The sequence below is a fragment of the Copadichromis virginalis genome, unplaced genomic scaffold, assembly GCF_057382275.1.
Source record: "Copadichromis virginalis isolate Kocher_CV1m ecotype Utaka unplaced genomic scaffold, C_Virginalis_male_GT1.1 unmapped_scaffold_1, whole genome shotgun sequence".
Classification (NCBI taxonomy): domain Eukaryota; kingdom Metazoa; phylum Chordata; class Actinopteri; order Cichliformes; family Cichlidae; genus Copadichromis; species Copadichromis virginalis.
This window is the reverse complement of record NW_028188589.1, coordinates 2,244,405-2,270,922: the sequence shown is the minus strand read 5'-3', so window position 1 is coordinate 2,270,922 and position 26,518 is coordinate 2,244,405. Positions and strand designations below refer to the sequence as shown.

General features: G+C 44.3%; 1 protein-coding gene across 1 annotated transcript; it reads right to left on the bottom strand.

Annotated features, from left to right (window-relative positions):
* Positions 1–736: 736 nt before the first annotated feature.
* LOC146679520 (uncharacterized) lies at positions 737–20,555 on the bottom strand (the record flags this gene model as incomplete). Its single annotated transcript, XM_085450389.1, has 10 exons — positions 737–790; positions 1,355–1,462; positions 1,753–1,869; positions 2,490–2,835; positions 8,702–8,801; positions 18,390–18,446; positions 18,602–18,679; positions 19,602–19,832; positions 19,926–20,162; positions 20,237–20,555. Coding segments are annotated over 10 exons (1,647 nt in total), but the record flags the coding sequence as incomplete, so codon positions are not given.
* Positions 20,556–26,518: the final 5,963 nt, after the last annotated feature.

The window sequence follows — 26,518 nt, the reverse complement described above, 5'->3', positions numbered from 1 at the left end:
AATTGTCTTTGTTAGTAACAAACGTCAGCAAAGAAAAGACAAAACACACAAACACTCTCATGATATTCATGAATCATTAGAAAGCATCCAAACATTCTGCTCGTGGACTTTTACAGTCTTATTTGCACTCGCTCATCTTCATAATCATCCTGATCAATACATGACAGGGGAGGCTTTGAGGTAGGCGGGGCTCTCTGCTGATGTCAGCATGAAAGGCAGGACCAGCGTCTGCCACATGTTGGTGAAACATCACAGTACACTGGTGTGGTTTCCTTTCCAGATGTTGGACGTTTGACACTTCAACGTTGAGGCCAACAAGAAGACACAGTTTTGGGTCGGGTTGCTGCAGGGTTTCTAACTGAGCAAAAGCAGAAGCACACAGACCAACAGGGATCAGATGCTGAGTGTTAGAGGAACATCTGTGCTGATCACTGAATGCTGCTGTGGTCTCTTGTTGAAGTTGGCTGGTGGGACAGTCTAATAGTGATATCCTGCCCATCGGAGGAACACTTTTAAAAACACATGCAATACTTTGTTTGTATTACAGTCACAGTTTATCTTATTTTTGTCCTTTAAAAGTGTTGCTGTACTATAAAGTCCTATAATTTGAGGCTAAAATGGCTCAGAGAGTCTCTCTCTCAGAGGATCTCCTTTGAAAGTGGAGACGGCTTTATCCGCTGATCCACGTCACTTTACCTGGATGTTTTCTTTGAAGCTGGATGAAGACTCCTCTCCCTCACTCCTGCTGCAGCTGTGTGGTCCAGTTGGCCTCTGAGGTCACAGTCAACATCTGTAGCAGAAGAGGGGAAATAAAAGTCCAGGTTACCAAAACTGGGAGCTTTTCCAAAATAGAGCGTAACTGGACTTTTTCAGCCTTACAGGCAGATAGTCGTCTGAAGCTGCAGCTTTTTCTTTTTAGCTTTTTCCAATCTCTGCTCTCGGCTTTCTTTGAGAACATGTCTGCTTTCTTGGCATGGGTCTGTCTGCTGTTGGTGAAGAGACTAAATCCACATACTCGCTACTAAGATCTCCTCAAGTAGTCTCAACCAGATTACAGTTTAAGAGTAAATGTCTCCTGAGAGTTTCACCTTGGGGAGATGCTGTCTGGCTAACATGCAATCATGAGCATTAATCTATGAGGTGAAAAAGTCATTTTAAAAGCTCCAGCCACAAGTTTTATTTCATCTGTGTTTTGGTCAGAGTCCCATCAGACCTCCAGAATGGTGTCAGAGTGTTTTCTATCCACGTGATGAGCACAGGCCTCAGGTCCAGACCTCCACGGGCACCATAGCCTCTTTGGAGCTAATAGGTGCAAGAAGGTTTTGTTGGGATAGGAACTGAAGAGGAAACTGACGAGGAAGGCAAGGATCTTCTTCAGCTCCTCCGAGCCGGGACCTCTTTGTGTAGGCCAGCATTGGCCAGGTAGCCCTCCAGCATCGCTGGATGGCCGACAGTGGAAAACCTAGAGGAGGAGGAGAGAAACAGCAGCTTGGAGCATGTCTTTATACTGTTTAGTTTTTAGAGCCACAGACTTTCTTTTAATGTCATTGTTCAGGATCTATGACTGATTATGTATTTATTGTATTCCTCCATGACTGTGTGACAGCAAGTGGAAAAAACCAGCTTCACCTTTGTTGATATGCTTGTAATTTTAATATTGATTAAATGGCCCATGAAATAATAGAAAGCTCATATATGAAAATGTATTTTAAGAAGTAAAATGTTAATCTGAGTACAAAGGAGTACACTCACCTTCTGGTAGATGGAGGTGTAGCGAGCGCTGGTGAACATCCAGGCCTCCTCGTAGAACTGATCACTGATTGGATCCAAAACATCGATGGAGGATCTGTGTAAGCGCTGAGGATCGTCCTGATGGACAGAACAGAAGGAGAGTGAGACAAGTGAAGATATACTAAACAACACTGTGACATGAACTGAGCCACACACAGTTTGATTCACAGGTGATTGACACATTATTTGACCACGAGCAATCTTTTCTGGTTTGACGCCGTCTTTGTAGCCAGAAACCAGCTCTCTCCTCGGCTTCCTCCACTACACGCTTCCCCCACGCCAGTCTCCTCCGTCACTATAAAAGGGAGAGTCATGAGCTCCATCACCCTCACCTGTGCCGTCCAACGTCCCGCCACCAGCCTCCACTGCAGCAGGCCAGAGACCACACCCCTGCCGCAATAAGTAAAAGTATATCCTTGCTGTACCCTTAATGCTAAATGTGCTAAATTAACCGCTGCCTTTGCCCCTTTGGGATTATTCTTATGTCACTGGGATGTTGACCTTTGACCTTCACATTAGAGAGATGGGCAGACATAATTAGTGTATGAATTTTAAAGTAACAGGTAATAAAGAGAGTGCAGCAAATGTAGTCAGGTTTATTACTCTGTATCACACATGAGTGCCCGAGGGAGGCGGGGCTGACTGGGGAGACACAGGAAACAGAGAGACAGGGCTGACTCGACATGAAACGATGAAACGTGGGACACGGGAACAGAAACTAAGGAGGAGCAGCCGGGTGAAGGGCTGCTCCTGCCGGGAGCGGTGGAGGAGCCGCTCCAATCGGAGGCCGAGGACGAGGCGGGCGAGGGTCTATACCTGCCGGAGGCAGAGGAGTCGCTCCACCAAGAGGTGGACGAGGGGCTGTGCCTGCTGGGGGCGGAGGCGCAGTGCGGGGAGCCGCTCCAAACGGGAGTGGCGGAGGCGGTGGCGGAGCAGCTGTGCGAGGAGACGGAGGTCCCTGCTCCAGGGCAGCCGGAGTTGGAGGCAGAGGAGCGGGACAGCCCCGCTAGGCCGGGGGTCGGCGGGCTGGCTAGTCCAGCCTCGCTGCCACCTCAGACGTCACACCACACAACCACCAACACCTGAGTCCCCGTGTTTTAACACGGCGGGCGTGATTGCGGATGCCGTGCAGGTGCGTCCGCATGGCACCGCAGACCACGCCCCACCACACTGATAAATAAGAAGAACAAAAACCAAGAAAAACAAGAGTCAAAGAAAAGCAAAAACACAAAGCATTGGGCCAGGACCCACTGCTGTGACATTTATGTGATAAAAACATTAAAAACTGCTCAGATGTTGAAAACTTTCTACGTATACTTTAGGTTCAGCTCTCCAGCCTGGCATTTGGTTAAACATGATTCAAACATTTGATTTTGTTTAACTGGTTTTAATTATAGTTACTTTTTGTGAACATTTGTTGCAGCATTTAAAAATACATCATTTATTTTCAAACTTTTATTTGATTTAGAGCATCATATTTGACCAACGTAAATGTTTTAATTTCATATAAAATAACTGAAACAGTGAACTAAATATCTGAAATCTTTCCTTCCTTAAAAGTTATAATCCTACTTAAGTTATAGTGCAAACGCTTAAGCAACAAATATACTTGATGCTAATTAATTAATATTTCCCTTTGATGTTGCAACTATGCGGTCACTTCTGTCTTTAAACAAAATAATATTTTCCAGTTACAGAAATCATAAAGTCCAAACTAAAGTGCTACTGTTGCTATATGCATTTTATATAAATCATCATCATCATCAGTAATGCTTTTTTAAGACGAGCAAAACTTTATTTCACTTTGGGTTAGCTGGGATAAGTGATGGATGGAGGGAATTTTACTTCAGCCACAGAAATCCTAAACAGGAAGGAGGAGCAGAGTTACAGTGGATCACTATCCAGCAGGGAAACAAGGTTTATTTCAATTTCTTGGCCATGAGTGAGATTTACTGAGTGGGCAAATTAGGGAGACGACACCATCAGATCCCGAGCCCTCCATGTGTTAATCAAGAGACGGCTGCTGTGCTACATCCATAAATAATGAATAAATTAGGAGCTAAAGCTGAAAGGACAGTTTATTTGTACCATCTTCACGTGAACACATTCAAGAACATCACAGATGAAGAAACATTAAAAACTTCCACACTACATAAAGCAAGAAAAATAGTTTTTCTTTCAGGTGGTTTCAGAAAAACAGAAACATCAAACATCTCCAAGACTCTCTTTGAAAGAACTAAAAACCTTTGTTCTCATGGTCCAATCATGAGTGAACTCCCCGATGAAGCCTTGTGTGCTAAAACATGTCAGAGTTTTAAAGGTTAAACATGAGTTTCCAAAACGTTTTGCTGGAGAACAATGAACTATTTGACTGAGTTTCAATCATTTACAGACGAGCAAAACCAGGACAGAGAAAAAAGGACAAAACTGACTCAGTAAAACAACAGAAAAGAAGATCCCATGTAGATCTGTATTATGTAGAAGTTCAGCCCAGCAACCAGTTCAGTTCAACACAAGTTTAAATGATTCTATCTGAACTCTGTGGAGCCTGATCTCAAGCTTTTTTGAGTCTGACACAGAAACCAGAGGATCTTTCTGTGTCTTCAGATTCACTGTGATCCAGTGATGGGAGTGATTTCAGCCCTGAGTGATCGCGCTGATGTTTGCACAGAGCAGACAATGAGGTGAATGTTTGGGCACATTGGTAACAGTGAAACAGTTTATTAGTAACGTGGGATCGTTTGTGTGCAGAGTATGAACTGAGATTCCTGAAGCTCTTGTCACACTGGTCACAGCTGTAGTTTCCTTCCATGTGTGCACGTTCATGCCTGTTACAAGTACTTGAATGTGAGAAGCTTCTGTCACAGTGTCTGCACTTGTGTGGTTTCTCTCCTGTGTGGACTCCTTTGTGTGATTTAAGCTGACCTGCAGTGGTGAAGGATGACCCACACTGATCACAGAGGTGCTTTTTAACCCCACTGTGAATCAGTTCATGTCGTTTTAAATCACTTGGTGTGGTGAAGCTTCTCCCACATTCTTTGCAGTATTTCAGTTTGTCTCCAGTGTGTCTACGTTGATGTACTTTTAGGGTCTTTTGCTGACTGAAAGTTTTTCCACAGAGGTCACAATGAAAGTCTTTCCCACCACCACAGTGATGACAGGGTTGAGAACTGGATCCATCTGTGTCGCTCTGCTTCTAAACAAAGACACAAAGACAGTGTAAGTCAGTCCTTCAACATTTGTATCCTGAACGTCGCCTGAAATAAAGAGCATCTCTGCAGACGTCCAACTACATTTGACTGTTTCAGTTAACACACTCAGTTTACTGGGCTGCAATAACTACAATACTACCACCATAATACTACAGTAATACTAAAATCATAACTGAAAGGAAAATCTGAATAATCACTCAGAGCTGCTTTTCCATGCAGTAGAATTGCTAACATGCTAACACAGTTTAATGAGCAGAGTTGTTCCAAACAGTCAGGCTAAAATGACAAGATAACAATATAAATACATACCTCACAGTAGCTGCACTTGTAGAGTCTCTTTCTGGTGTGGATCTGTTGGTGTTGTCTCAGGTGATGTGGAGCTTTAAAAGTCTTCTCACACAGGTCACATTGATAAGGTCTCTCCTCAGTGTGGGTAAACATGTGTCGTTGTAACTGTGCGTCTGTTGTAAACTCTTTGCCACACTGTTCACAGCAGTACACATCATGTCTGGTGTGAATGCGTAGGTGTGTATTTCGGTTCCTTCTCTGGCTGAAAGTTTTTCCACAGATGTCACAGCTGTATGCCTTAATTCCAGAGTGGGTAACTAGATGCCTCTGTAAGCTGCTACTGCGAGTAAAAGCTCTGCCACACTGATCACAGCTGTACGCTTTAACACCACTGTGGATGAGTTGGTGTTTTTTTAGAGAATCCTTCCAGGAAAAAGACTTTCCACACAAGTCACAGCTGAACGGTCTCTCTCCAGTGTGGATGACCTGATGCTGTTTTAGTGAAGCCCTCTCAGTAAAACCCTTCCCACACTCGTCACAGCTGTATGCCTTAATTCCAGAGTGGGTAACTAGATGACTCTGTAAGCTGCTACTGTGAGTAAAAGCTCTTCCACACTGATCACAGCTGTACGCTTTAACTCCACTGTGGACGAGTTGGTGTTGTTTTAGGTAACCCTTCAAGGAAAAAGACTTTCCACACTCGTCACAGCTGTATGCCTTAATTCCAGAGTGGGTAACTAGATGACTCTGTAAGTGGCTACTGTGAGTAAAAGCTCTGCCACACTGATCACAGCTGTACGCTTTAACTCCACTGTGGATGAGTTGGTGTTTTTTTAGGGAACCCTTGAAGGAAAAAGACTTTCCACACAAGTCACAGCTGAACGGTCTCTCTCCAGTGTGGATGACCTGATGCCGTTTTAGTTTAGCCCTCACAGTAAAACCCTTCCCACACTCGTCACAGGTGTGTTTTTTCTCTCCCTTTCTTCTGTGAGGTTTGTCGGCCTCCTGAGAGCGCTGACTTCTGGCTCCATGTTGGTCCTGCAGTGACAGAGATACAAACAGAGGCAGTGAGTGAAATGCAGTCGTGGAACAAACTCAACCTTCAAACTCCATTAACACTAGTTTTAAACCTGAAGGTGGAGCGTGGCACCAAACACCTTAAAGGTCTCTCATCCCCACCTGCTGGTAGTTCTAACACATTACATCCAACCTGCTGTTAAAGATAATTCATGACTGTTCAAACACTAAAATCATGCACACACACACACACACACACACACACACACACACACACACACACACACACACACACACACACAGGGTTAGAGTATCACACACTTGTACAGTGGGGCAAAAAAGTATTTAGTCAGCCACCGATTGTGCAAGTTCCCCCACCTAAAATGATGACAGAGGTCAGTAATTTGCACCAGAGGTACACTTCAACTGTGAGAGACAGAATGTGGAAAAAAAATCCATGAATTCACATGGTAGGATTTGTAAAGAATTTATTCGTAAATCAGGGTGGAAAATAAGTATTACTGACCTCTGTCATCATTTTAGGTGGGGGAACTTGCACAATGGGTGGCTGACTAAATACTTTTTTGCCCCACTGTATGTGTGTTTCACATGTTTCCCACATAGCAAGCAGGTCTGGCCCAGATCTGGTATCAAGCCGGCACTGCTGGCTGACTTCTGGCATGATAAGACGTATGTCATCCATATATGGGCCAGGCCTGGCATACATGGCACTGTCTAGGTGATGGCATGCCATATCTGGTTCGATTGTGGTTTGGTTTATGTCGCCCAGGCTCATAGAAAACAGGCCTGGCCGGGATCCGGCATCAAGCTGGCACTTCTCACTGACTGGTGTCATGGCAGAGTGTATGTCAACCACATGCGGGCCAGGTCTGGCAATGATGCACTATTTATGTTCCTATTTTCCTATTTTAGTTAGAAGACCCAAATGCCATGTTGCAATACTATACTGCTATGGTAGCCAATGTTTCAAATGCAGGTTTGTGAGTGTATACTTTATCAAAAACCTAGTGAGGGTTTGCTCATCTTTGCCATTGGGTGGCTTTAGCTCAGGCGGTAGAGCAGGTCACCTATTGATCGGAAGGTTAGTGGTTCGATCCCTGTTCTCCTGTGTGTGTGTGTGTGTGTGTGTGTGTGTTGTTGTATAGAGCACTTATAGTAATCTGGGAGAGTTGAAAAATGCTATATAAGGTTCACTGTCCGAACAGAGTTTTGTCATGTTACTTTTGCACTATTATGCACATGTTGTTATTACATGGCTTAATTAAGGTACACATTAGGCTGACATCAGGGGCCAGAGCTGAAACTGTTCTGGGCCAGAACAGGGCCAGCAGTGTGTCTGCAACTGGCCTTGTGCTGGCCCATGTGTGGGTCACCTTTGACAAACCAGAGGGCCACCAAAGGGCCATCATTCTTTGCGGTATGTGGGCCATGTGTAAGCACATTGTGTGGACCATAGCTGGACCATACCAATTTTGCTATGTGGGTTACCTCACTCCCCCTACAGGCCATTCATGTATAGTCTACTTCTGTTACACACACCTCTGAGTCAGTGCAGATTTTTATGTATGCCAAAGAAAATCAGCTGGTGTTCTAAACACACACAGCCTGGAAGTAATGCATTTATTACTTCCAGGCTGGACTACTGTAATTCATTATTATCAGGAAGTCCTAAAATCTCGCTGAAAAGCCTTCAGCTAATCCAAAACGCTGCAGCAAGAGTACTGACAAGGACTAGAAAGAGAGAGCAGATTTCTCCTGTTTTGGCTTCCCTTCATTGGCTTCCTGTTAAATCCAGAATTCAAAATCCTGCTCCTCACATACAAGGTCTTAAATAATCAGGCCCCATCTTATCTTAATGACCTTGTAGTACCATATCACCCTATTAGAGCACTTCGCTCTCACTCTGCAGGCCTACTTGTTGTTCCTAGAGTATTTAAAAGTAGAATGGGAGGGAGAGCCTTCAGTTTTCAGGCTTTTTCAGGCTCTCTTCCACAGCATGTCTTTATCCTGTTTTTCTTCTCTCACCACAAATGGCCCCGCCCCTCCCTGAGCCTGATTCTGCTGGAAGTTTCTTCCTGTTAAAAGGGAGTTTTTCCTTCCCACTGTCGCCAAAGTGCTTGCTCACAGGGGGTCATATGATTGTTGGGTTTTCTCTGTATCTATTATTGTTGGGTTGACCTTACAATATAAAGCACCTTGAGGCGACTGTTGTTATGATTTATATAAATAAAATTGAATTGAACTGAAATTGAGCGGTGTCCTGTGGGGGCTGCTCTAGGTGTCTTTCCCATTGCTACGAGCCATTCAATCCCAATATATAAATAAATCAATATCAATATATAAATAAAATTGAATTGACTTATGGTAAGTACCATGCTTTGTCGTTATGGTGGTTACTATGGTTACCTTTCCTCTTGCCAGCTTTTTTCTTGCTTTTGATGACCACCTGACCATAAGCGACGTCCTCAGGACCTGAAGACAGAGAGATAGATTGAGTGACTCGAGACAGAGTCTGGTCACAGCCGATATCTACAGGCAAGCTGCTCTGTGAGGATTTTCAGTCCTGAAGGTAATGTTTTTTATTATTATTATTTTAAGATTTGCAGTTTTCTTTTTTTTAAATAGTTGAATTTTTTGATTGGGACAAATTTAATCAGTTGTTCATAAAGTTTGTTTCCATATTCTTGAAGCAGGTTGTAGCTGTCACATTGAAATGTAATTATTATGTGATTGCAATGTTCAAAATTAGGTGTTTAATCTGGTTCCGATGTTGTGTTGTTGCCACCTACTGGTAGACTTGAGTATGGCGCTTAGTGGTGCGAGTGTTTAATTAAGCGCACATGTCGGCATTGACTGAGAACTCCAGCAAGAAAGAGCAGGCTGGCTTATGTGCGGTGAACATATGGACAATATGGACTGCAATTGTTAATGAATGTTCAGTAGAAAGGTGCACACGGTATGTTTGTGCATTTAATTTGTTTGCACGTTTTTATTTGAGTTGTAATTTTATTTTGCTGATATAATATCTGTGTTTTCATTTCTTATTTAAACATAGTTTTTCCAAGGTGTTTGCTGGTGAAAAGAAGATTACTGGTTAAACATCAGTTGGACCATGGCCCTTTATTCTACTCGAAACATGAAAAACTCTCAGGAGCAGTTATATAGATTGACCTTTAATTAGACTGTCTTTGTCTTCAGAGAGATAGATACAGAGATGAAGAGATAGCGATAGAGATATATATTATATATCTCTCTCTATATATATATATGTATACACAGAGGATGCAAAACTAACAACTCAGGAACTTCAGCAACACTTAACCCTGATGCACCCACCAGGGGGAGAGCGGCGGGGTCGGGGGATGCGGGTCCCCCACGGAGGGAGGGAGGGATGGAGGTCGGAGGTCGGGGTCGCGAGATCCCCCCCCCCCCCCCCAGGGGATGGGACGGGATGGGAGGGCGGGGTCGGGGGATGCCGGTCCCCCGCGGAGGGAGGGAGGGATGGAGGGAGGAGGTCGGGGTCACGAGATCCCCCCGAGGGGATGGGACGGGATGGGAAGGGAGGGCGGGGCCGGGGGATGCGGATCCCCCGCCGAGGGAGGGAGGGAGGTCGGGAGGGAGGTCGGGAGGGAGGTCGGGAGGGAGGTCGGAGGTCGGGGTCGCGAGATCCCCCCGAGGTGATGGGACGGGATGAGAGAGAGAGAGAGAGAGAGAGAGAGAGAGAGAGCGAGAGAGACATGAGTTTGACAGAGAGCACACGTGCAAGCACGGACGATAAAGTTTTGTAAAAGGTGGCCGAGAAACACCCCGGCGAAAGCACAGCGCGTCGCGCGGAGAGATGATAAGAGCTCGGATGGCGGGTACTAAGCGCGTCTGGGTTACAGGTTACAGAGGCGGTGTCCGGGCGCGTGCTGTACAACAACAACAACAACAACAACAACAACAACGGCAACAAGGTGCCAACGAGAAAGAAGAAGACGAAGAAGACAATGTCACGCACTAGACCGTGGGAGCCAAAGAGCACTAAGGTCGGTACAGGCGGATCGCAATCGCCGGCGGTGTCATCGTTCTCCTCCTCCTCCTCCTCCTCCCGCTCACCATCACCGTCACCGTCGCCATCGCCAGCGCATTTGGCGTACGCTGCGTGGTCGGCTCCGGTCGCTCCATTGTTGCGACCGGCCACGTTTCGCTATCGAGGGCTAGGGGTCGAGGAAGACCAAGAGCAGCGGCGGCAGCAGCAGCAGCAGCGGCGGCAGCAGCAGCAGCAGCTACAGGAGAACTTGGAGGAGGACGAGAGCGAGGAGGAAGAGGAGCAAGAGGCCGAGGGGGACGACAACAACGACTCGACGGCCCGAACGCTCGCAGACGAGGAGGAGCGCTACTCGGAGGATCAGGAGGACGAAAACGATGGGGTGGATAGGTATTTCGGGGAAGAGGATCGCGGTTACGAAATGGCGTCGCAACTCTGCCAGGACGGCGGCTCGCAAGGCGAGTCGAACCGCCGAGAGGCAGAGGAAGAAGCAGGCGCCGACCCGGGGCGGGGGACTCGGGAGATTTGGCGAGAGGACGACGCCGGCCGCGCTGCAGGTGGCGTTCATGATCCTGGGCGCGATCGCGGCCGCGGCGCTGTCGGTGAAACTCGCGAGGCGGATGTAGCCAACGATTACGACTACGACGATGACGAAGAAGACAAAGACTATGAAGAAGAAGAAGAAGAAGACGTCCTCGCCGATGATGATGATGATGAAGAAGAAGAAGAAAAAGAAGAAGATGTCCTCGCCGATGATTATAACGATGACAATGAAGAAGACAAAGACTATGAAGAAGAAGAATTAGAAGAAGAAGAAGAAGAAGACGAAGACGTCCTCGCCGATGATGATGATGATGAAGAAGAAGAAGAAAAAGAAGAAGATGTCCTCGCCGATGATTATAACGATGACGATGAAGAAGAAGACAAAGACTATGAAGAAGAAGAAGAAGAAGAAGAATTAGAAGAAGAAGACAACGACGACCTCGACCCGCCAGGACGAGGCCCCACCGAAGAGGCCGTGGCGGCGGCGCGAGACGAGGCCTCCGCGTTCATGGCCTACTTCCCGCCGGAGATAGAGGACTCGGTGATCGCCATGACCAACCTGGAAGCGGACAGGCGCAGGCCCGCCATCGACGGATGGAAGCCCATGGGCCGCGTCGAGTTCCGAGCCTACGTGGGGCTGCTCGTGCTCGCCGGCGTGTACAGGTCCCGGGGAGAGGCCTGCGAGAGCCTGTGGCACGCCGAGAGCGGCAGGTCCATGTTCAGAGCCGCGATGCCGCTCAAGACCTTTCGAGCCTACTCCAGCGCGCTGCGCTTCGACGACAGAGAGACCAGACGGGCCAGGCGAGGCGACGGCGGCGGCGAGGGCGATAGCTACGACAAACTGGCCCCCATCAGAGCCGTGTGGGACGAGTGGTGCGCGAGGTTGCCCGCCATGTACCGCCCGGGACCGGAGGTCACCGTCGACGAGAGACTGGTGCCGTTCAGAGGTACGTACTACGTGGTGTGTGTGTGTGTGTGTGTGTGTGTGTGTGTGTGTGTGTGTGTGTGTGTGTGTGTGACTGGGGGAAGAGAGGAGGAATAGGAGCGGGAATGGCGAAAACAGGCTAGCTCGCTTTGTTGTATACTCGTGTTGGGTTCTGCGTTTGTGCTTTCGCATGACTCTTTATGTCTTCCACGCTTGCAAGCAAGCAAGCGCGTTCTCTGTCAAACTCACGTCTCTTCTCCTTGCGTTTCTGCCCCAATCTCCCCCACACTTTCCCACATCTCTCTCTCTCTCTATCTCTCTCCATCCATCCATCCATCTCCATCTCTCTCTCTCTCTCTCTCTCTATCTCTCTCCATCTCCATCTCTCTCTCTCTCTCTCCATCTCTCTCTCTCTCTCTCCATCTCTCTCTCCATCTCCATCTCTCTCTCTCTCCATCTCTCTCTCTCTCTCTCCATTTCCATCTCTCTCTCTCTCTCTCCATCTCTCTCTCTCTCTCTCTCTCTCTCTCTCTCTCTCTCTCTCTCTCTCTCTCTCCATCAGGACGGTGTCCGTTCAGACAGTACATGCCCAGCAAGCCGGCCAGGTACGGGATCAAGATATGGGTGGCGTGCGACGCGCGTTCCAGCTACGCGTGGAAGATGCAAGTCTACACCGGCAGGCCCGACAAGCGCGGCCCTCCCGAAAAGCACCTGGCCACTCGAGTGGTCGTGGACCTCACCGAGGGACTGACTCCGGGACGCAACGTCACGTGTGACAACTTTTTCACCTCGCGCGAGCTCGCCGACAGGCTCTATCGCGAGAGAGGCCACACCGTGCTGGGCACTCTGCGATCGAACAGACCCGAGATCCCCAGAGAGCTGCGCTGCGTCAAGGGCAGGGCCGTGGGCTCCGTCGAATCCGTGGTACTCGGCGGCTCCGCGGGACGAGGAGGAGGAGGAGGAGGAGGACGAGGGCCCGACACGATCATCCTCTCCTACGTGGCCAAGAAGAACAAGAACGTGCTGCTCCTCACCACAGCTCCTCGTTACCACCATCGCTCCGGCCCCGAGCCCCGGCCTAGCCGCCGCCGCCGCAGCAGCAGCAGCAGCAGCGGCGGCGGCGGCAACAGAAGCAGCGACAGAAGCGGCGCAAAACCGCCCTTGGTGCTGCATTACAACCGCACCAAGGGAGGCGTCGACAACCTGGACAAGGTCGTGAGCACGTACAGCTGCAGGAGAAAGACCCGCAGGTGGCCCGTGGCCCTTTTCCACAACATGGTCGACGTGGCGGCCTACAACGCGTTCGTGCTGTGGAGGGAAATTCACCCTGACTGGATGCCGGGCAAGCTCAACAGTCGACGGCTCTTCCTCGAGCGACTGGGCAAAGCGCTGATACAGTGGGATGCAGAAGTTTGGGCAACCTTGTTAATAGACATCATTTTCCTGTATAAATCGTTGGTTGTTACAATAAAAAATGTCAGTTAAATATATCATACAGGAGACACACACAGTGATATTTGAGAAGTGAAAAGACGTTTACTGGATTTACAGAAAGTGTGCAATAATTGTTTAAACAAAATCAAGCAGGTGCATCAATTTGGGCACCACAAAAAAGAAATGAAATAAATATTTAGTGTATATCAATGTGTGTGTCTCCTATATGATATATAGGGTGCCTTTGTCTGGACGTGCTTCCCATCCAGAGCTGCACAGGACAGAGGGAAGTTCCAGCGCTCCTGGAGTCCCTCTGTGATGGACCGCCAGTCTCCAGGTGAAGGCACACCCATGAAGTCGTCCACTAGACAGTCCCAGATGGACGTCGCTGCCTGGGGGGTGATCTGGCTCACCGTGGACACACCGACTCTGTAACTGAACGCTTGGTCCTGAAGGAGTCCGCGGTGACAAGGAACCTGGACAAAATTGTTCAAAATCAGTATTATGAGTACTGCAGTTACAAAATACATTATTCAAATTCCAAAATACTTTTGTGATGTCAGATTTAAATCACAAAACTTAAATCTTACATAAAACATTTTGTAATTATAAGGATAATTACAAAATGTATATTAGATAATATCTAAAACAGTTGTTTTATTTTAACTTTAACATATCATAATTTGATTGGTAGCAACTTTCACAACTACAGTGAGCCAATCACTCATAATTCCTAAACATGTCAATCAGGTAGGAATGAAGTGAGACATTAATAGAAATAAAGAGTTGTATGTTGACATGTAGCCCTTTCCTTGCTTAAATCATTAATATTTTTGAAAAATTAATCTGTGATAAGACAGCTTATCAAGATAGAACCATGTAACTAAAGATGAACCAAACTGTTCAGTTTTATCTAACTCTGTTTTAATAAAGGCTGTGACCCCTGTTATAGAGTCTGACAGCTGCAGGGATTATATACAAACATTCAACTATCCCAGAATTAAACCAGGTCTAAATAAAAAGGAGTGAGTATCGCTGCAAAGGTTAACTCAGTGGTCCTAATGCTACAGTTTGATATCAGCAAACACCGAGCGCATACATTGATGTGACACTACAGCCATGCTATCATTGCTAACACTGATAACAGCATAAATCGAATTAAATCGGGACTTGATGAGACCTTCTGAGTATCACTAGAAATATTATAAAGAGTCGTCTCTGTACCACAGTTTGCTTTCAGTAAACACCGAGAGCATTCACTGTTAGCATAGCACATCCATGTTAGCAGTGTATAAATGGATGGTTTAGCATATTAGCACAGGTATCAATAAAGGACTACCGTATTAAACACTTTTACTAACCTCAGGCAGACGGACAGGCGCTCTGCAGGTGGGATTGAGCGCCTGTAATTGGTGTCTAGGCGGGCGATTCTGGGACCGACGCGGGACAGCAGGTCCTCAAACTGGCCGAGTGAATGACGGTGATAGCGCTGGAATCGGCCGTCATCCAGGCGCAGCTCCTGGAGCAAGTGGTGAAACTCACCAAACTGCTCACACCTCTGGAGGACCTGATGGACCCAGGTACGGCGAGGACGTCCTTAACGCCGCTACTCTGCTCTCCACAGTAAATAGAGAAGGGAGACTCTCTCTTCAAGCGCTAGCTCGACAGCTGCCATCTTGCAAAGATACCGGTCTGGCACAACTTCCTCCCACATCCCTCCCACATTTCCGGTTCACGCGCGTTAAAATATGATATTTTGGGGCGCGATGGATTTTTCTTGGACACGCGTAGAGGTGCGAATGTGCAGGCGTCAAGTTAGGGGCGTTTGGGGCTTTTTTCTCGCGCCCATCGCGTTCGGTGTGAACACACCGTTAAAGACTAAGAGCGCACTCTGGGGAAAGAATAACATTGGACAGGTTAAGGGAAAAAATACTAAAATCTATCCCCCGGGGGTTTATTGTATGTTTTGTATATGTGTGTTTTCATGAAGGTAAAAAGGGTTGTATGTGAATTTCCTGCAATTGTTTAATACATTTTCTAACCCTGAGATCCTGTGCTGGGTTTATTGCATGGTGTCTTATCATTTGAGTATTCAGATGTATTGGCCTTAATCGGTTAAGTGTATTTCCTTAGCCTCCGCTTGTCTGTGTAGACACGAGAATCATATTGTAGCGACCGTGGGTTAGTGGAGCTAAACTGGCTAAACTGCTCACTAGCTAAAACGGCTAGCGGGGCGCTAGCAGCTATCGCTAAACTTCACAACGGATGGAGAGCGCTCGTGCCTCATACACCGCACGACCCCGAGCGTCTCAGCAGCAGACTGATAATCCCCAAATGATCCAGCAGGAGGCAGTAGTGGTTCACACCAGCCATTTATTTACAATCTTTTTCTACTACAACGTAACGCTGCTGACACCGAACCCCTATCACGCTACCACCACATAGAGTCGCAGTGTCAGCCAACCATGCCAATTCAACCCACTCCACAGAACACACATCAACTTCACTGTGGCTTACATTAACATAACACTAACACAACATGCGAATCAAACACATAGGAACTAGCAGAACGATAGAAAACACAGACAACACAATACCCAGAATGCACCTGGCTAACAACCCCAGCCAGGTCATTACAATATGAACCCTAGACTGATATTTATTTTTGAGATGTATCTTTTATCACAGAATGTTTAAGTAGAGTCAAGACTGCACCCGAGGGCATAAGGGGGGTCTTATCAGCCGGTGGTAAAAGTGTTACACAAATATAAATTTATTTTACCAAAAACGCCAGAATCTCAGGTTTAACCTCACAAAATGTCGACAACAACCAAAAAGCTAAAACAATAAATGAGAGCAGATACACGGATTCTGAACAAAGACGTAAACACAGAGCAAAGACCCGCCAATGCATCAGAATAAGTGAGATGTCAGCTTTCTCACCCAATGGCACATACACGGACACGCTGTCTGGGCTGAAAGCCAACAGCTCACAGATCCTGATGCTTCAGCGGGTCTGTGCTCTGTTTTTCATCCTTTCTGCGCTAGATTGTGAAACTGCAGGTTTCATCTCTCTCCAACCAAAATTGACTGAACGGGCAGCCAAAGAATATCCAAACTATACTTCACATAAACATTGCCATGAATTCCTTCTTACTTTTGCTGTTTTGCTTCTACCACAATAAAATCACACTTCATGCACAGCTCTCTCTCTCAGTGTACTTCAAGAACAGTTTCTCATCTAAAAAGCTGTGTTATCTGTATTATTTGCTTGCCTATTACACACCAGTCTACCGTTATGTACAGCGCTTGTCATGGTCCTGGGTCATTAGACCCAGTGTTTTGTGTGTTATGTTTTGGGTTAATTCTTGTTTTCTTATTCTTAGGGGTTTTGTGTTTACTGTTTTGTATACCTTCCTGTGTTCTCCCCCAGTGCTCTGTTTATGTCCCTGAGTTTGTGTTTGTGAATTTCCTATTTTACTTTTACAGTTTAGTTTATGCAGTCCTCATTTCCTGTTTGCCACTTTGCCACTCAGTCAATAAAGCTCACTTGCAGCACAGCTTTTGCCAGCATTTGGGTCTTTTCTTCACAACACCACACAACTGCCGCAGCGGCCGTGTGCCGTTTTTTTTTTTTTTTTTAAATTTAACTGACTCCTGACAAGAAAGTCTTATTTCTCCTCTTTAATATTGAAGAAATTTTACCTTTTTAAAATTATGCGAAGTTGCAAAACGGTTAGCTGTGTCTGTAATCAAACCTCTGTAACTTTGCTCTCCTTCACTTCAGCAGCATCAGGTAATGTTTATATGTTGATTCATGGTTTTCTTCAGTTTTTGTTCTACTGCAGAATATTTTTAAGGTTATCTGATATAAAAAGTCAGGCCAGGAAAATCTGCTTCATGTTCTTCTGTTTTATCCTCAGTTACTTTGACACATCTGCTGTGATGCTCACACCTCTGATGAAGTCTCACAGTGTCAGCTTAGTATTTATAGATACAAAAATATGGATATGTACTGATTAGTGATCAGAATTATAATATTTCTGACTGAGGCAAAATTTCCCCGATTCAAATCAAATAGATCGAATCCATTCAGGACCTTGTGAATCACAATCAAACTGATTCTAGAAATCAGTGATGACACCCAGCCCTAAATATTATACAACAATCTTATAACATGTTGTGAGTATACTTGTGCTGTCAGGTCCCTGCCTCCACATGATTATGTAATTAACCACAGGTACGTTTATATATAATATACTATATTATCAACAGGGATCAACAGGGGGTCCATGACCCTCTTGGGGGCACTCCCAAAGGACCTAAAGTAAGTTACTCTTAGAACAGAAGAAGCTTTTTGGATGAAACGTCTTCAAGAAACATAAAGTTCAGATGCTTTTCTTTCCAAGCTCCTTAGACTGAATCAGTTACTGAAGCAGTGACGTGCTGACTAAAGATTTGGATGTGATTGGTCACGTGACTCTGTTCAAACCAAACCTCGGCACAGTGTTTCTGAAACAGTGTGTTGAATTTTTTTTCTACACATGCGCTTCAGCTTCAAATGGGTCATCACTACTAGTCGTGAGTTTGTGGGTGTTACAGTCTTAGTTTCTAGTTTGTCTTTTGTTTGTTTCTTTTAATGTTTCTTTGTAACTGACTTTGACTTTAGTAAATCAGTAATAAAGCTGGTACTTTATTTCTGCTGCCTCCGAGTCCTGTGTTTGGGTCCTACCCATGCCTGCCACACAGCCAACCGTAACATCTACAGAAACGTCTGATTTGAGCTTGGTGTCTTAAAATCTATTTCTTTTTCTAATATTTCTAACAGAACACAACCTTGTACAGCTAAGTACGAAATTACTGAATAAAGTTACCTGAGAAGGTAACTTGGATTGCCTGCATGTTCCTGTGTTTAAGGCTCACAGTTTGTACATGTCCCTTATGAACATACTGATGACACAAAGCTAACTGTGGAAACAGACATGCCAAAGGGGAAAACTAAGAGTAACAATAACAGAATATTAGAATAGTAAGAATGATAATAACAATCATAATAGAACAACAGAACAAACATGTAAGAGAAAATAATCGCCATCATCATCACCACCTGTTTTATGTTCATTTGTACCTGAAGTGTGAGTCCTCACATCAGAGTAGACAGCTCGTGGATCAGCAGGATGTTTGTCTGGAACACACAGATTTACAGACATTCATAGAGGCAGTAGTTTTCAGCCTTCAGTAGTACAAGCAGCCCTTTTAACACAGATTTAAAGAGGACAGTATGTGGCTAGATAACATGCTTGTCTTATTTTGATGACAGCACACATGGTGACAGCCTACCTCTCCTGTTGGCTCTCTGCTTGATCGTGACATCAGCATAGGTCACATCCACAGGAGGAGGAGACAGGTTTTTACTTCCTGAAAAGAGAGGAGGGGGAAACACATGAACATGATTGTGGTGACCCTCAGTATGTGTGAAATCTGTGTTTAGGACTGATCTTTGTGGTCCTTGTTGTGTTAGCCAATGTTGGGAGACATTATGTTCAAAAGTAACTTATTACTTTACAACATAATTAAACATTTATACTAAGTGTTACTTACTGAGAAGATTAGCTAGTTAGAGTTTTTGCTTTTCCAAGACAATCATTTATCTTGTTGACACTAACATGTTATTACAGACTGAAGTACTCTGTGATGGATATGATGTACTCTATGAAGAAACGTTTTTAATAAAATATACTTATTCTAGGAATCAGCTGGAGCACTTCTGCCTTGCTCTACAATAAATCCTAAGATAAGATAAGATAACCTTTATTAGTCCCACACGTGGGAAATTTCTTTCGTCACAGCAGGAAGTGGACAGTGCAAAAGTTATGAATAATTAGAATACAATAAGAATAAATACAGTACACAACTGTACAGAATAGAATAGAATAAAATACTATATACAGTAGAATAAAATAGAATAAAATATACAATAAGATAAAAATAGAATACAAACGCTATATACAACTGAGTAAAAATACAACGATAAAGAACTGAAAGGTGATGAAACGTAATGTCACCAATGTATTCTTTTTACACTACATAGTGACATCTTCCTCACTAAAAGAATAAACTGAGACATAGTATAGCTTTATGTGTCAGGGGCGGCCCAAATACACATTTTATTTTGAAAGGTCACAGAGGAAATTGCCCGCCATAATTGCATGTTTGGATGAGTAAAACCCACTGATCTGGACAGAGGTGACCCAGTCAGTTAATTTTTATGTAGGTTCAGAGGGTCAGCACAGTAATCAGATTACACCTGTTCATATCAGGTGAGTGAGAGCTTTCATACCTTTAAGTTTACTGCAGAGGAACAGAAACAAAACCAGAACCAGGAGAAGCCCAGAGACCAGACCTGCTACAACCGGGACCAGGAGAGAGGGAGGAGGAGAGGGAGGAGGAGAGGGAGGACACGTAAGAGCAGTTTCTACAGGACGATGAACGTTTGTGGAGGTGCTTGGAGGAGGACAGTGAGGAGGAGGAGGACAGTGAAGGGGAGGAGGATGGATGATTTTGGGAGGATCTGCAGGAGAGATGATGAAGATGGTTCAGTCAGTTTATTATAAGGTCACAATGTTATCAGCTTTTAAACAGGAAGTGATGTCAGTGTTCTGACCTCTGACCCTCAGAGAGCTCTGAGGAGACTTTCTACCCTGTTCAGTAGAACACCAGTAGAGACCTTCATCAGCCTGCGTGATGTTAGTGATGATGTGCTCTAGTTTATGACCAACAGAACTTGCTTTGATGTAGAAATAAGCTGCGACTGTGGCACCAGTCCTCTGTCTGCAGCGCAGAGTGACATCACTTCCTGTCCTCACAGGAAGTGCAGGGATCTCCAGGATGACAGCTTTATCTGACCATCAGAGACAAACAGAGTTAATGAGAGCAGAGTCACACAGAGACAGAGACACAGCTGGAACATCTCACCTTTAGTGTCTGATTGGACACTGAGGGAGAAGTTGTCACTCTGCTGTCCAGAGGAGTCCTCACACCAGAAGGTTTCACTGGGAGGACAAACAGCCACAACAGAGTAGGAACCAAGAAGCCTCCCAAAGCCTCCACAGTCCTCAGTGAGTCCTCTGCTCCTCTTCACTGTCCATCCATCAGCTGTCTGTCCATCATCAACACAACTCAGAGACACTGAAGATCCTCTGAAGACCTGCTGAAGGTTTGGACAGACAGACAGAGACACTGGAGGACACACACACACACACACACACACACACACACACACACACACACACACACACACACACACACACACACACACACACACACATTATTTTATAATTTAGATTATTTTGTTGTTTCCTATTACATATTTCTATAATTTGTATAGATGTATACAGAATTATTCAGTGATAATAAATCCTATGTTTGTTTATTCTAAAGGAACCCCGTTAGCTTCCACAACAGATGTTGCTCGTCTTCCGTCAAATACTCACATAAAATATTACACAATAAAGTGGATTCAAGATATCCACATAATTTCACTCTTACATCCACAGTGAGGTTTCACAATTGTTCAAATATAAGCAATCAATAATAATAATAATAATAATAATAATATCAATAACATTGAGGCACATTACACAAATTTCAAAAACAAATCATGTCTTACAATATTTACAACAACTAAAAGCTCTGTAAATCGGCTTTTAAGTGTTCATTGAAGTTTTGAATAATTCTCTAATTTTTTAAGGCAACTTATTCCACTTAAAAGTTGCTCTAAATGTAACAGTTTTACAAAACGTTACTTTTAACTCGAGCATTTACTAAATTGCAGCTTGTTGAAAACTGTGTAATATGATGATGTATTTCATCTGGATACTGCAGCTGAGCAGAATAAATGTGGTGTGTTTAACAGAATTGCTTTCTTTAGAACTACAAGTAAGCGGTAGAATATTTTAGCCTGTACAGGAAGCCAAGAAAGGTTATTATGCATTTTATCAATATTAGTATAGTATGAACATCTTCACACTAATCTGGACGCCTTATTCTGGACTAACTGAAGTCTGTTAAGATCTGTCTTATTAGCTGCTGACCAAATGATTGAACAATACTCCAGATGAGACATTACTAGTGCATTAATGACATCTTTCATAATGAAGAAGTGATACACAAAGAGCATTTCATAGCCATAGCTATGCCTTGTCGGCAGAGTTATGTGACATTAGTGATGTTTGTACTTTCAGCGTTAACTTGGTTTTAAAGCCTTTAAAATATACGCCGTTCAATAGTCGACCTTAATCTGACAGAGAATGTGATGATTTTGTGGATAATTAAAGTCAGTCATATATCCACAAACACAACAAGCTGAAAGTCAGTGATGCTGCTCGGTTTGCAGTCCTGAACATCACGGCACAAGCAGGATTCACTGCACTGTTAATGTTAGCTGTGTTATATTGCTGCCTCTGTTCGGTGGTGTCGAGCCAAACGCACTTTAACGTGTGTTTGAACGAGCTGACGGTTCACTCGTTAAGCTGAAAGAAAGATGCTTTAATCACAGCAGTCACACATGTGTCCACTGCACCATCTGGAACTCTTCTTGTTTACACTCGTAATAACACAAACACTAAATCCTGCTTCTCTGGTGCTGTTGTGTAGCAGTGTGTACACCTGAGACTGTCACCTGTCTGTCTGTCCTGCACTCTCTCTCTGTTTCTTTCTCTCTGATTGTGGAATAAAAGTATGAACATGTGTTTATAAGTTACACTTGTGTTTGAATCCTGCAGCTTATCACACATTTGATTTCCATGTGTGACGACTGCAAGTGTCCAGAGTGAGGACAGACTGAGGGAGCCACTGCTGCACATCATCTGTGAGGCTTTGCAGCCCTGATGATCCACCAGGACAAACTCAGCAGTGTGTGAGGAAGAGGAGGAGGAAGAGCCAGCAGCAGCTGACAGATGGAGAGAATAGACAGACTGTTCCCTGTTTGTGAAGGACTGCTAGGAAAGTTTAACATAACTGTCTGTGCTGAATCAGTCTTATTAGGTAATGTTCAAATAATGTGATCATCCCAGTGTTTTCAGTGTGGGATAAAGTACTCAGAGTACTCAGGGCCTTCAAGTTACACACTATGAAAGGCAGCAACAAGTTTAATGTTCAGAAACCTAAAGTCTGTATCAGCAGCAGAATGGAGCTAAAAATAAATGTTGGTTTCAGTTCTATGAAGCTTTGAGTATTTTGGATCAGTAGCTGCTGTTTGTTGCATCATATTGCTGTAACTGTTTATATGCTTTATATATTCTGAGCTAAGTTGATCTATAGTGTGTGGAGCAGGGAAATTATTTTACTGCTATTGTTAAATAATCATCATTATTACCATTGCATTAATAATATAATCTGCAGTATGATCATTGCTTTGACAATGTAACAGATAGCTTTAAGATGGCCTTAAGATGTTTATGATGATGTTAATTTTGTATTTCAGATGCAGTTATAACTATTGTGTACACAATGCATATCTGTGCTTATTTGAGTTGATGTTCAGGTTCTTTAAAGGTCTTAAGCTTCACTGACGTGACTGTTCAGGTGATACATGCTGAGGGAAAACTAGAACATAGAAGGAATTGCAATACATGCTTACAAAACACTTATATATCAGGTCATTTCATATTAAGGTTTTAAGTAGAGGTTCTTGGTTAAAACATTTATTTAGTAGAAGACATACATATAGTCTCAGTGAGCCTCTGGTCTCGTGAAAGGTCAGAAGTGCAACAGGTGAATTGAGAAAGAGCATTTGAGGACGAGACACAGACAGTTAGTAGGTGAAGAGGTGACACAAAGAGCATGTGAGGTCAACACACACACACACACATGAGTTAGATTTATTTAGAGGAGAGATTAGTCATGTCTCGGCAAGAAAGAGGAACAATTCACTTTAAGACAAGAACAGAAAGTACCATCCATGAAAATAGAAGATGATCTTCTGGGTTAAAAGTCATTGTGGTGTTGATCTGATCTATGTATAAAATGTACCTGTGACGCATGAAGGGGCGTCAGTAAACAAACCCTGATGCTATAAAATATCTGTTCATGCTTTGATTAAGTTGAAGACTAATTGCTGTCTGCGTACAGAGTTGTCTTCCCACACGTGTGTATTCATTAAAAATCATTGTTTGACCAAGAGCTTCTGGACCATGGGTGGTTTGTACTCTCCTTCCTCAATTTTGAACCTTAACAAGTGTTACATCATATTCTATAAGGATGTTATGTGTTTGTAGACCAGTTGTCTGCCCAGTTTGACCCATTTAGCAGAAGTCAGCCTGTTTAAGGCTCTGATATCTATTCTGTGTGACTTACAGCAGTTATGACATGGTCTGATTTTCTCACCCAATAAAGGAATATTTCATATATCAGTCTGCTCTTCATTCTATCAGACACAGTTATCACAGCTCCTACATTTGCTTTTTACACATATATGTAAGCATTGAGCCACATTTAGTACCAACATATTAAATGAACAATATTTGTCTCTTATATATGACACATCTATATACACACTGTTACAGATACTTGTCTGTGAGTGAAGTGATTAATATAATAACTATAATATCTCTTTATCTCAGTCGGTGATCCCCACATGCTTCAAGGAGTCCATCATTGTTCCTGTCCCGAAGAAACCCCACCCTGCTTCTCTCAATGACTATCGCCCTGTAGCCCTCACCTCAGTAGTGATGAAGTGCTTTGAACGCCTGGTCAGAGACTTCATCATTTCTTCACTGCCAGACACACTGGACCCACTACAGTTCGCTTACCGTCCAAATCGTTCCACAGACGATGCCATCTCTCATCTCCTCCACACATCACTCACTCACTTGGACACTAGAAGGGGGAATTATGTTCAAATGCTCTTCGTAGACTACAGCTCTGCATTTAACACCATAATTCCCTCCACACTCACCACCAAGCTGGAGCATCTGGGACTCAGCTCATCTATGTGTCAGTGGATCTCCAACTTCCTAACTGGCAGACCACAGGCAGTAAGGATGGGCAGACATGTCTCAGCCTCCACCACTCTCAGCACTGGAGCCCCCCAGGGGTGTGTTCTGAGCCCCCTGCTGTACTCTCTGTACACATATGACTGCGTGGCCACTACCAGCTCCACCACCATCATCAAGTTTGCTGACGACACCGTCGTGGTGGGCCTGATCTCTGATAACAACGAGACGGCCTACCTGAAGGAGATTAGGAATCTGGAGAACTGGTGCCAGAGGAACAACCTCCTTCTAAACGTCAGTAAGACAAAGGAGCTGATAGTGGACTTCAGCACTAAGCAGGAGAGGAACTACCAGACCCCCGTCATCAACGAGTGCCCAGTGGAGAGAGTGGACAGCTTCAAATACCTCGGAGTTCACATCACGCAGGACCTGTCATGGTCCTGTCACATCAACACCGTGGTGAAAAAGGCCCGTCAGCGTCTCTACCACCTCAGACGCTTGAGAGACTTCCAACTGCCCTCCAAGGTGCTCAGGAACTTTTACTCGTGCACCATAGAGAGCATCCTGACGGGAAACATCTTAACCTGGTTCGGGAACAGCACCATGCAGGACAGACGAGCTCTACAGAGGGTTGTGCGGTCAGCTGAGCGCACCATCCGCTCCGAGCTCCCTGACCTGCACTCAATCTACAGCAGGCGGTGCTGGACCAAGGCCAGGAAGATCGTGAAGGACCTCAACCATCCCAACAACAGACTGTTCTCTCTGTTGAGGTCAGGAAAGCGATTCCGCTCCCTGAAGACCAACACAGAGAGACTGAGGAGGAGCTTCTTCCCGCAGGCGATACGGTCTCTCAATCACACCACCACACAGTACTGACCCACACATATGGTTCTTACACACACACTGGACTTTGTTTTCACTTCATCACTTAAATCACTGCTGCTGTTATTGTGTATATATTTATTTATACTTCTTGTGTATTTTGTTCATACATTCTTATATAGTTCTATATTGTGTATTTTGTTGTACAGTTATTTTATTTTCAATTTAATTTATATATTTTATCTTATTCTTTCCCAGTGTGTTGTACAGTTATTTCATTTTTAACCTTAATTTATATTTTATTCCTTCCTAGTTAAATTTACCCTTTTTAATTTTTCATATTTATTTCCTATCTTATTCATAGCCTTTTCCTTTTTTGTTTTCTTTAGGTCACGAGCAGTTGTCCAAGCATTTCACTACATATCATACTGTGTATGACTGTGTATGTGACAAATAAAATTTGAATTTGAATTTATCTATTCTGTGTGACTTAAAGCAGTTATGACATGGTCTGATTTTCTCACCCAATAAAGGAATATTTCATATATCAGTCTACTCTTCATTCTATCAGACACAGTTATCACAGCTCGTACACTTGCTTTTTACACATATATGTAAGCATTGAGCCACATTTAGTACCAACATATTAAATGAACAATATTTGTCTCTTATATATGATACATCTGTATACACACTGTCACAGATACTTGTCTGTGAGTGAAGTGATTAATATAATAACTATAATATTGGCCATATTATATTTACATTACCACAGTGAGATGACTTTAGTCTCATGAACAACATCAGCTAATTGTTATTTACAGCTAATCTTAAACGACTGTTCAGCACAGAAATGAAGCCCAACAATCATGTTTCACAGTCCTGTGGTCTCAGCCTCAGATACTCATCAAATCACACAGAGCTCATGTAGAAACAAATGAACTAAATATGTTCTCCTTCATTTCTGTCAAACAAAGCTGTATGAAACGTTTCCAGCTGTTAGTATCATGGTTGCTAGGCAACCTGGGCAGCGCGACGGAGGCTAGACGTCCCATTTCACGAGCCTACGAGCCTCGCACTTCGGCCTTAGCGGTCTTTGAGTCCGCGGCCCTTGAGGACTTTAAAGCTGCAGAACCTGAATCGGGATACAGCCATGATGATCTCCAGCCTCGTGCTCGCCAACATTCTCACCTGAGTTAAGAAGACGATCACTGAAATGGTCTCAGCAGGTCCTTTGATGACAGCAATGAAATGCAGTGGTAAGGCTTTTTGGGGATTAAGTTCGTTTTCATGGCAAAGAAGGACGATGCAGTTCATCTGATCACTCCTCATAACATTCTGGAGTGCAGGCAAAATGCTATTATAAAAACTTAAGCAGCAACTTCTCCAGGTTCCAATATTTATGCAATTCTCAAACCTTTTGGCCACGACTGTATAACCT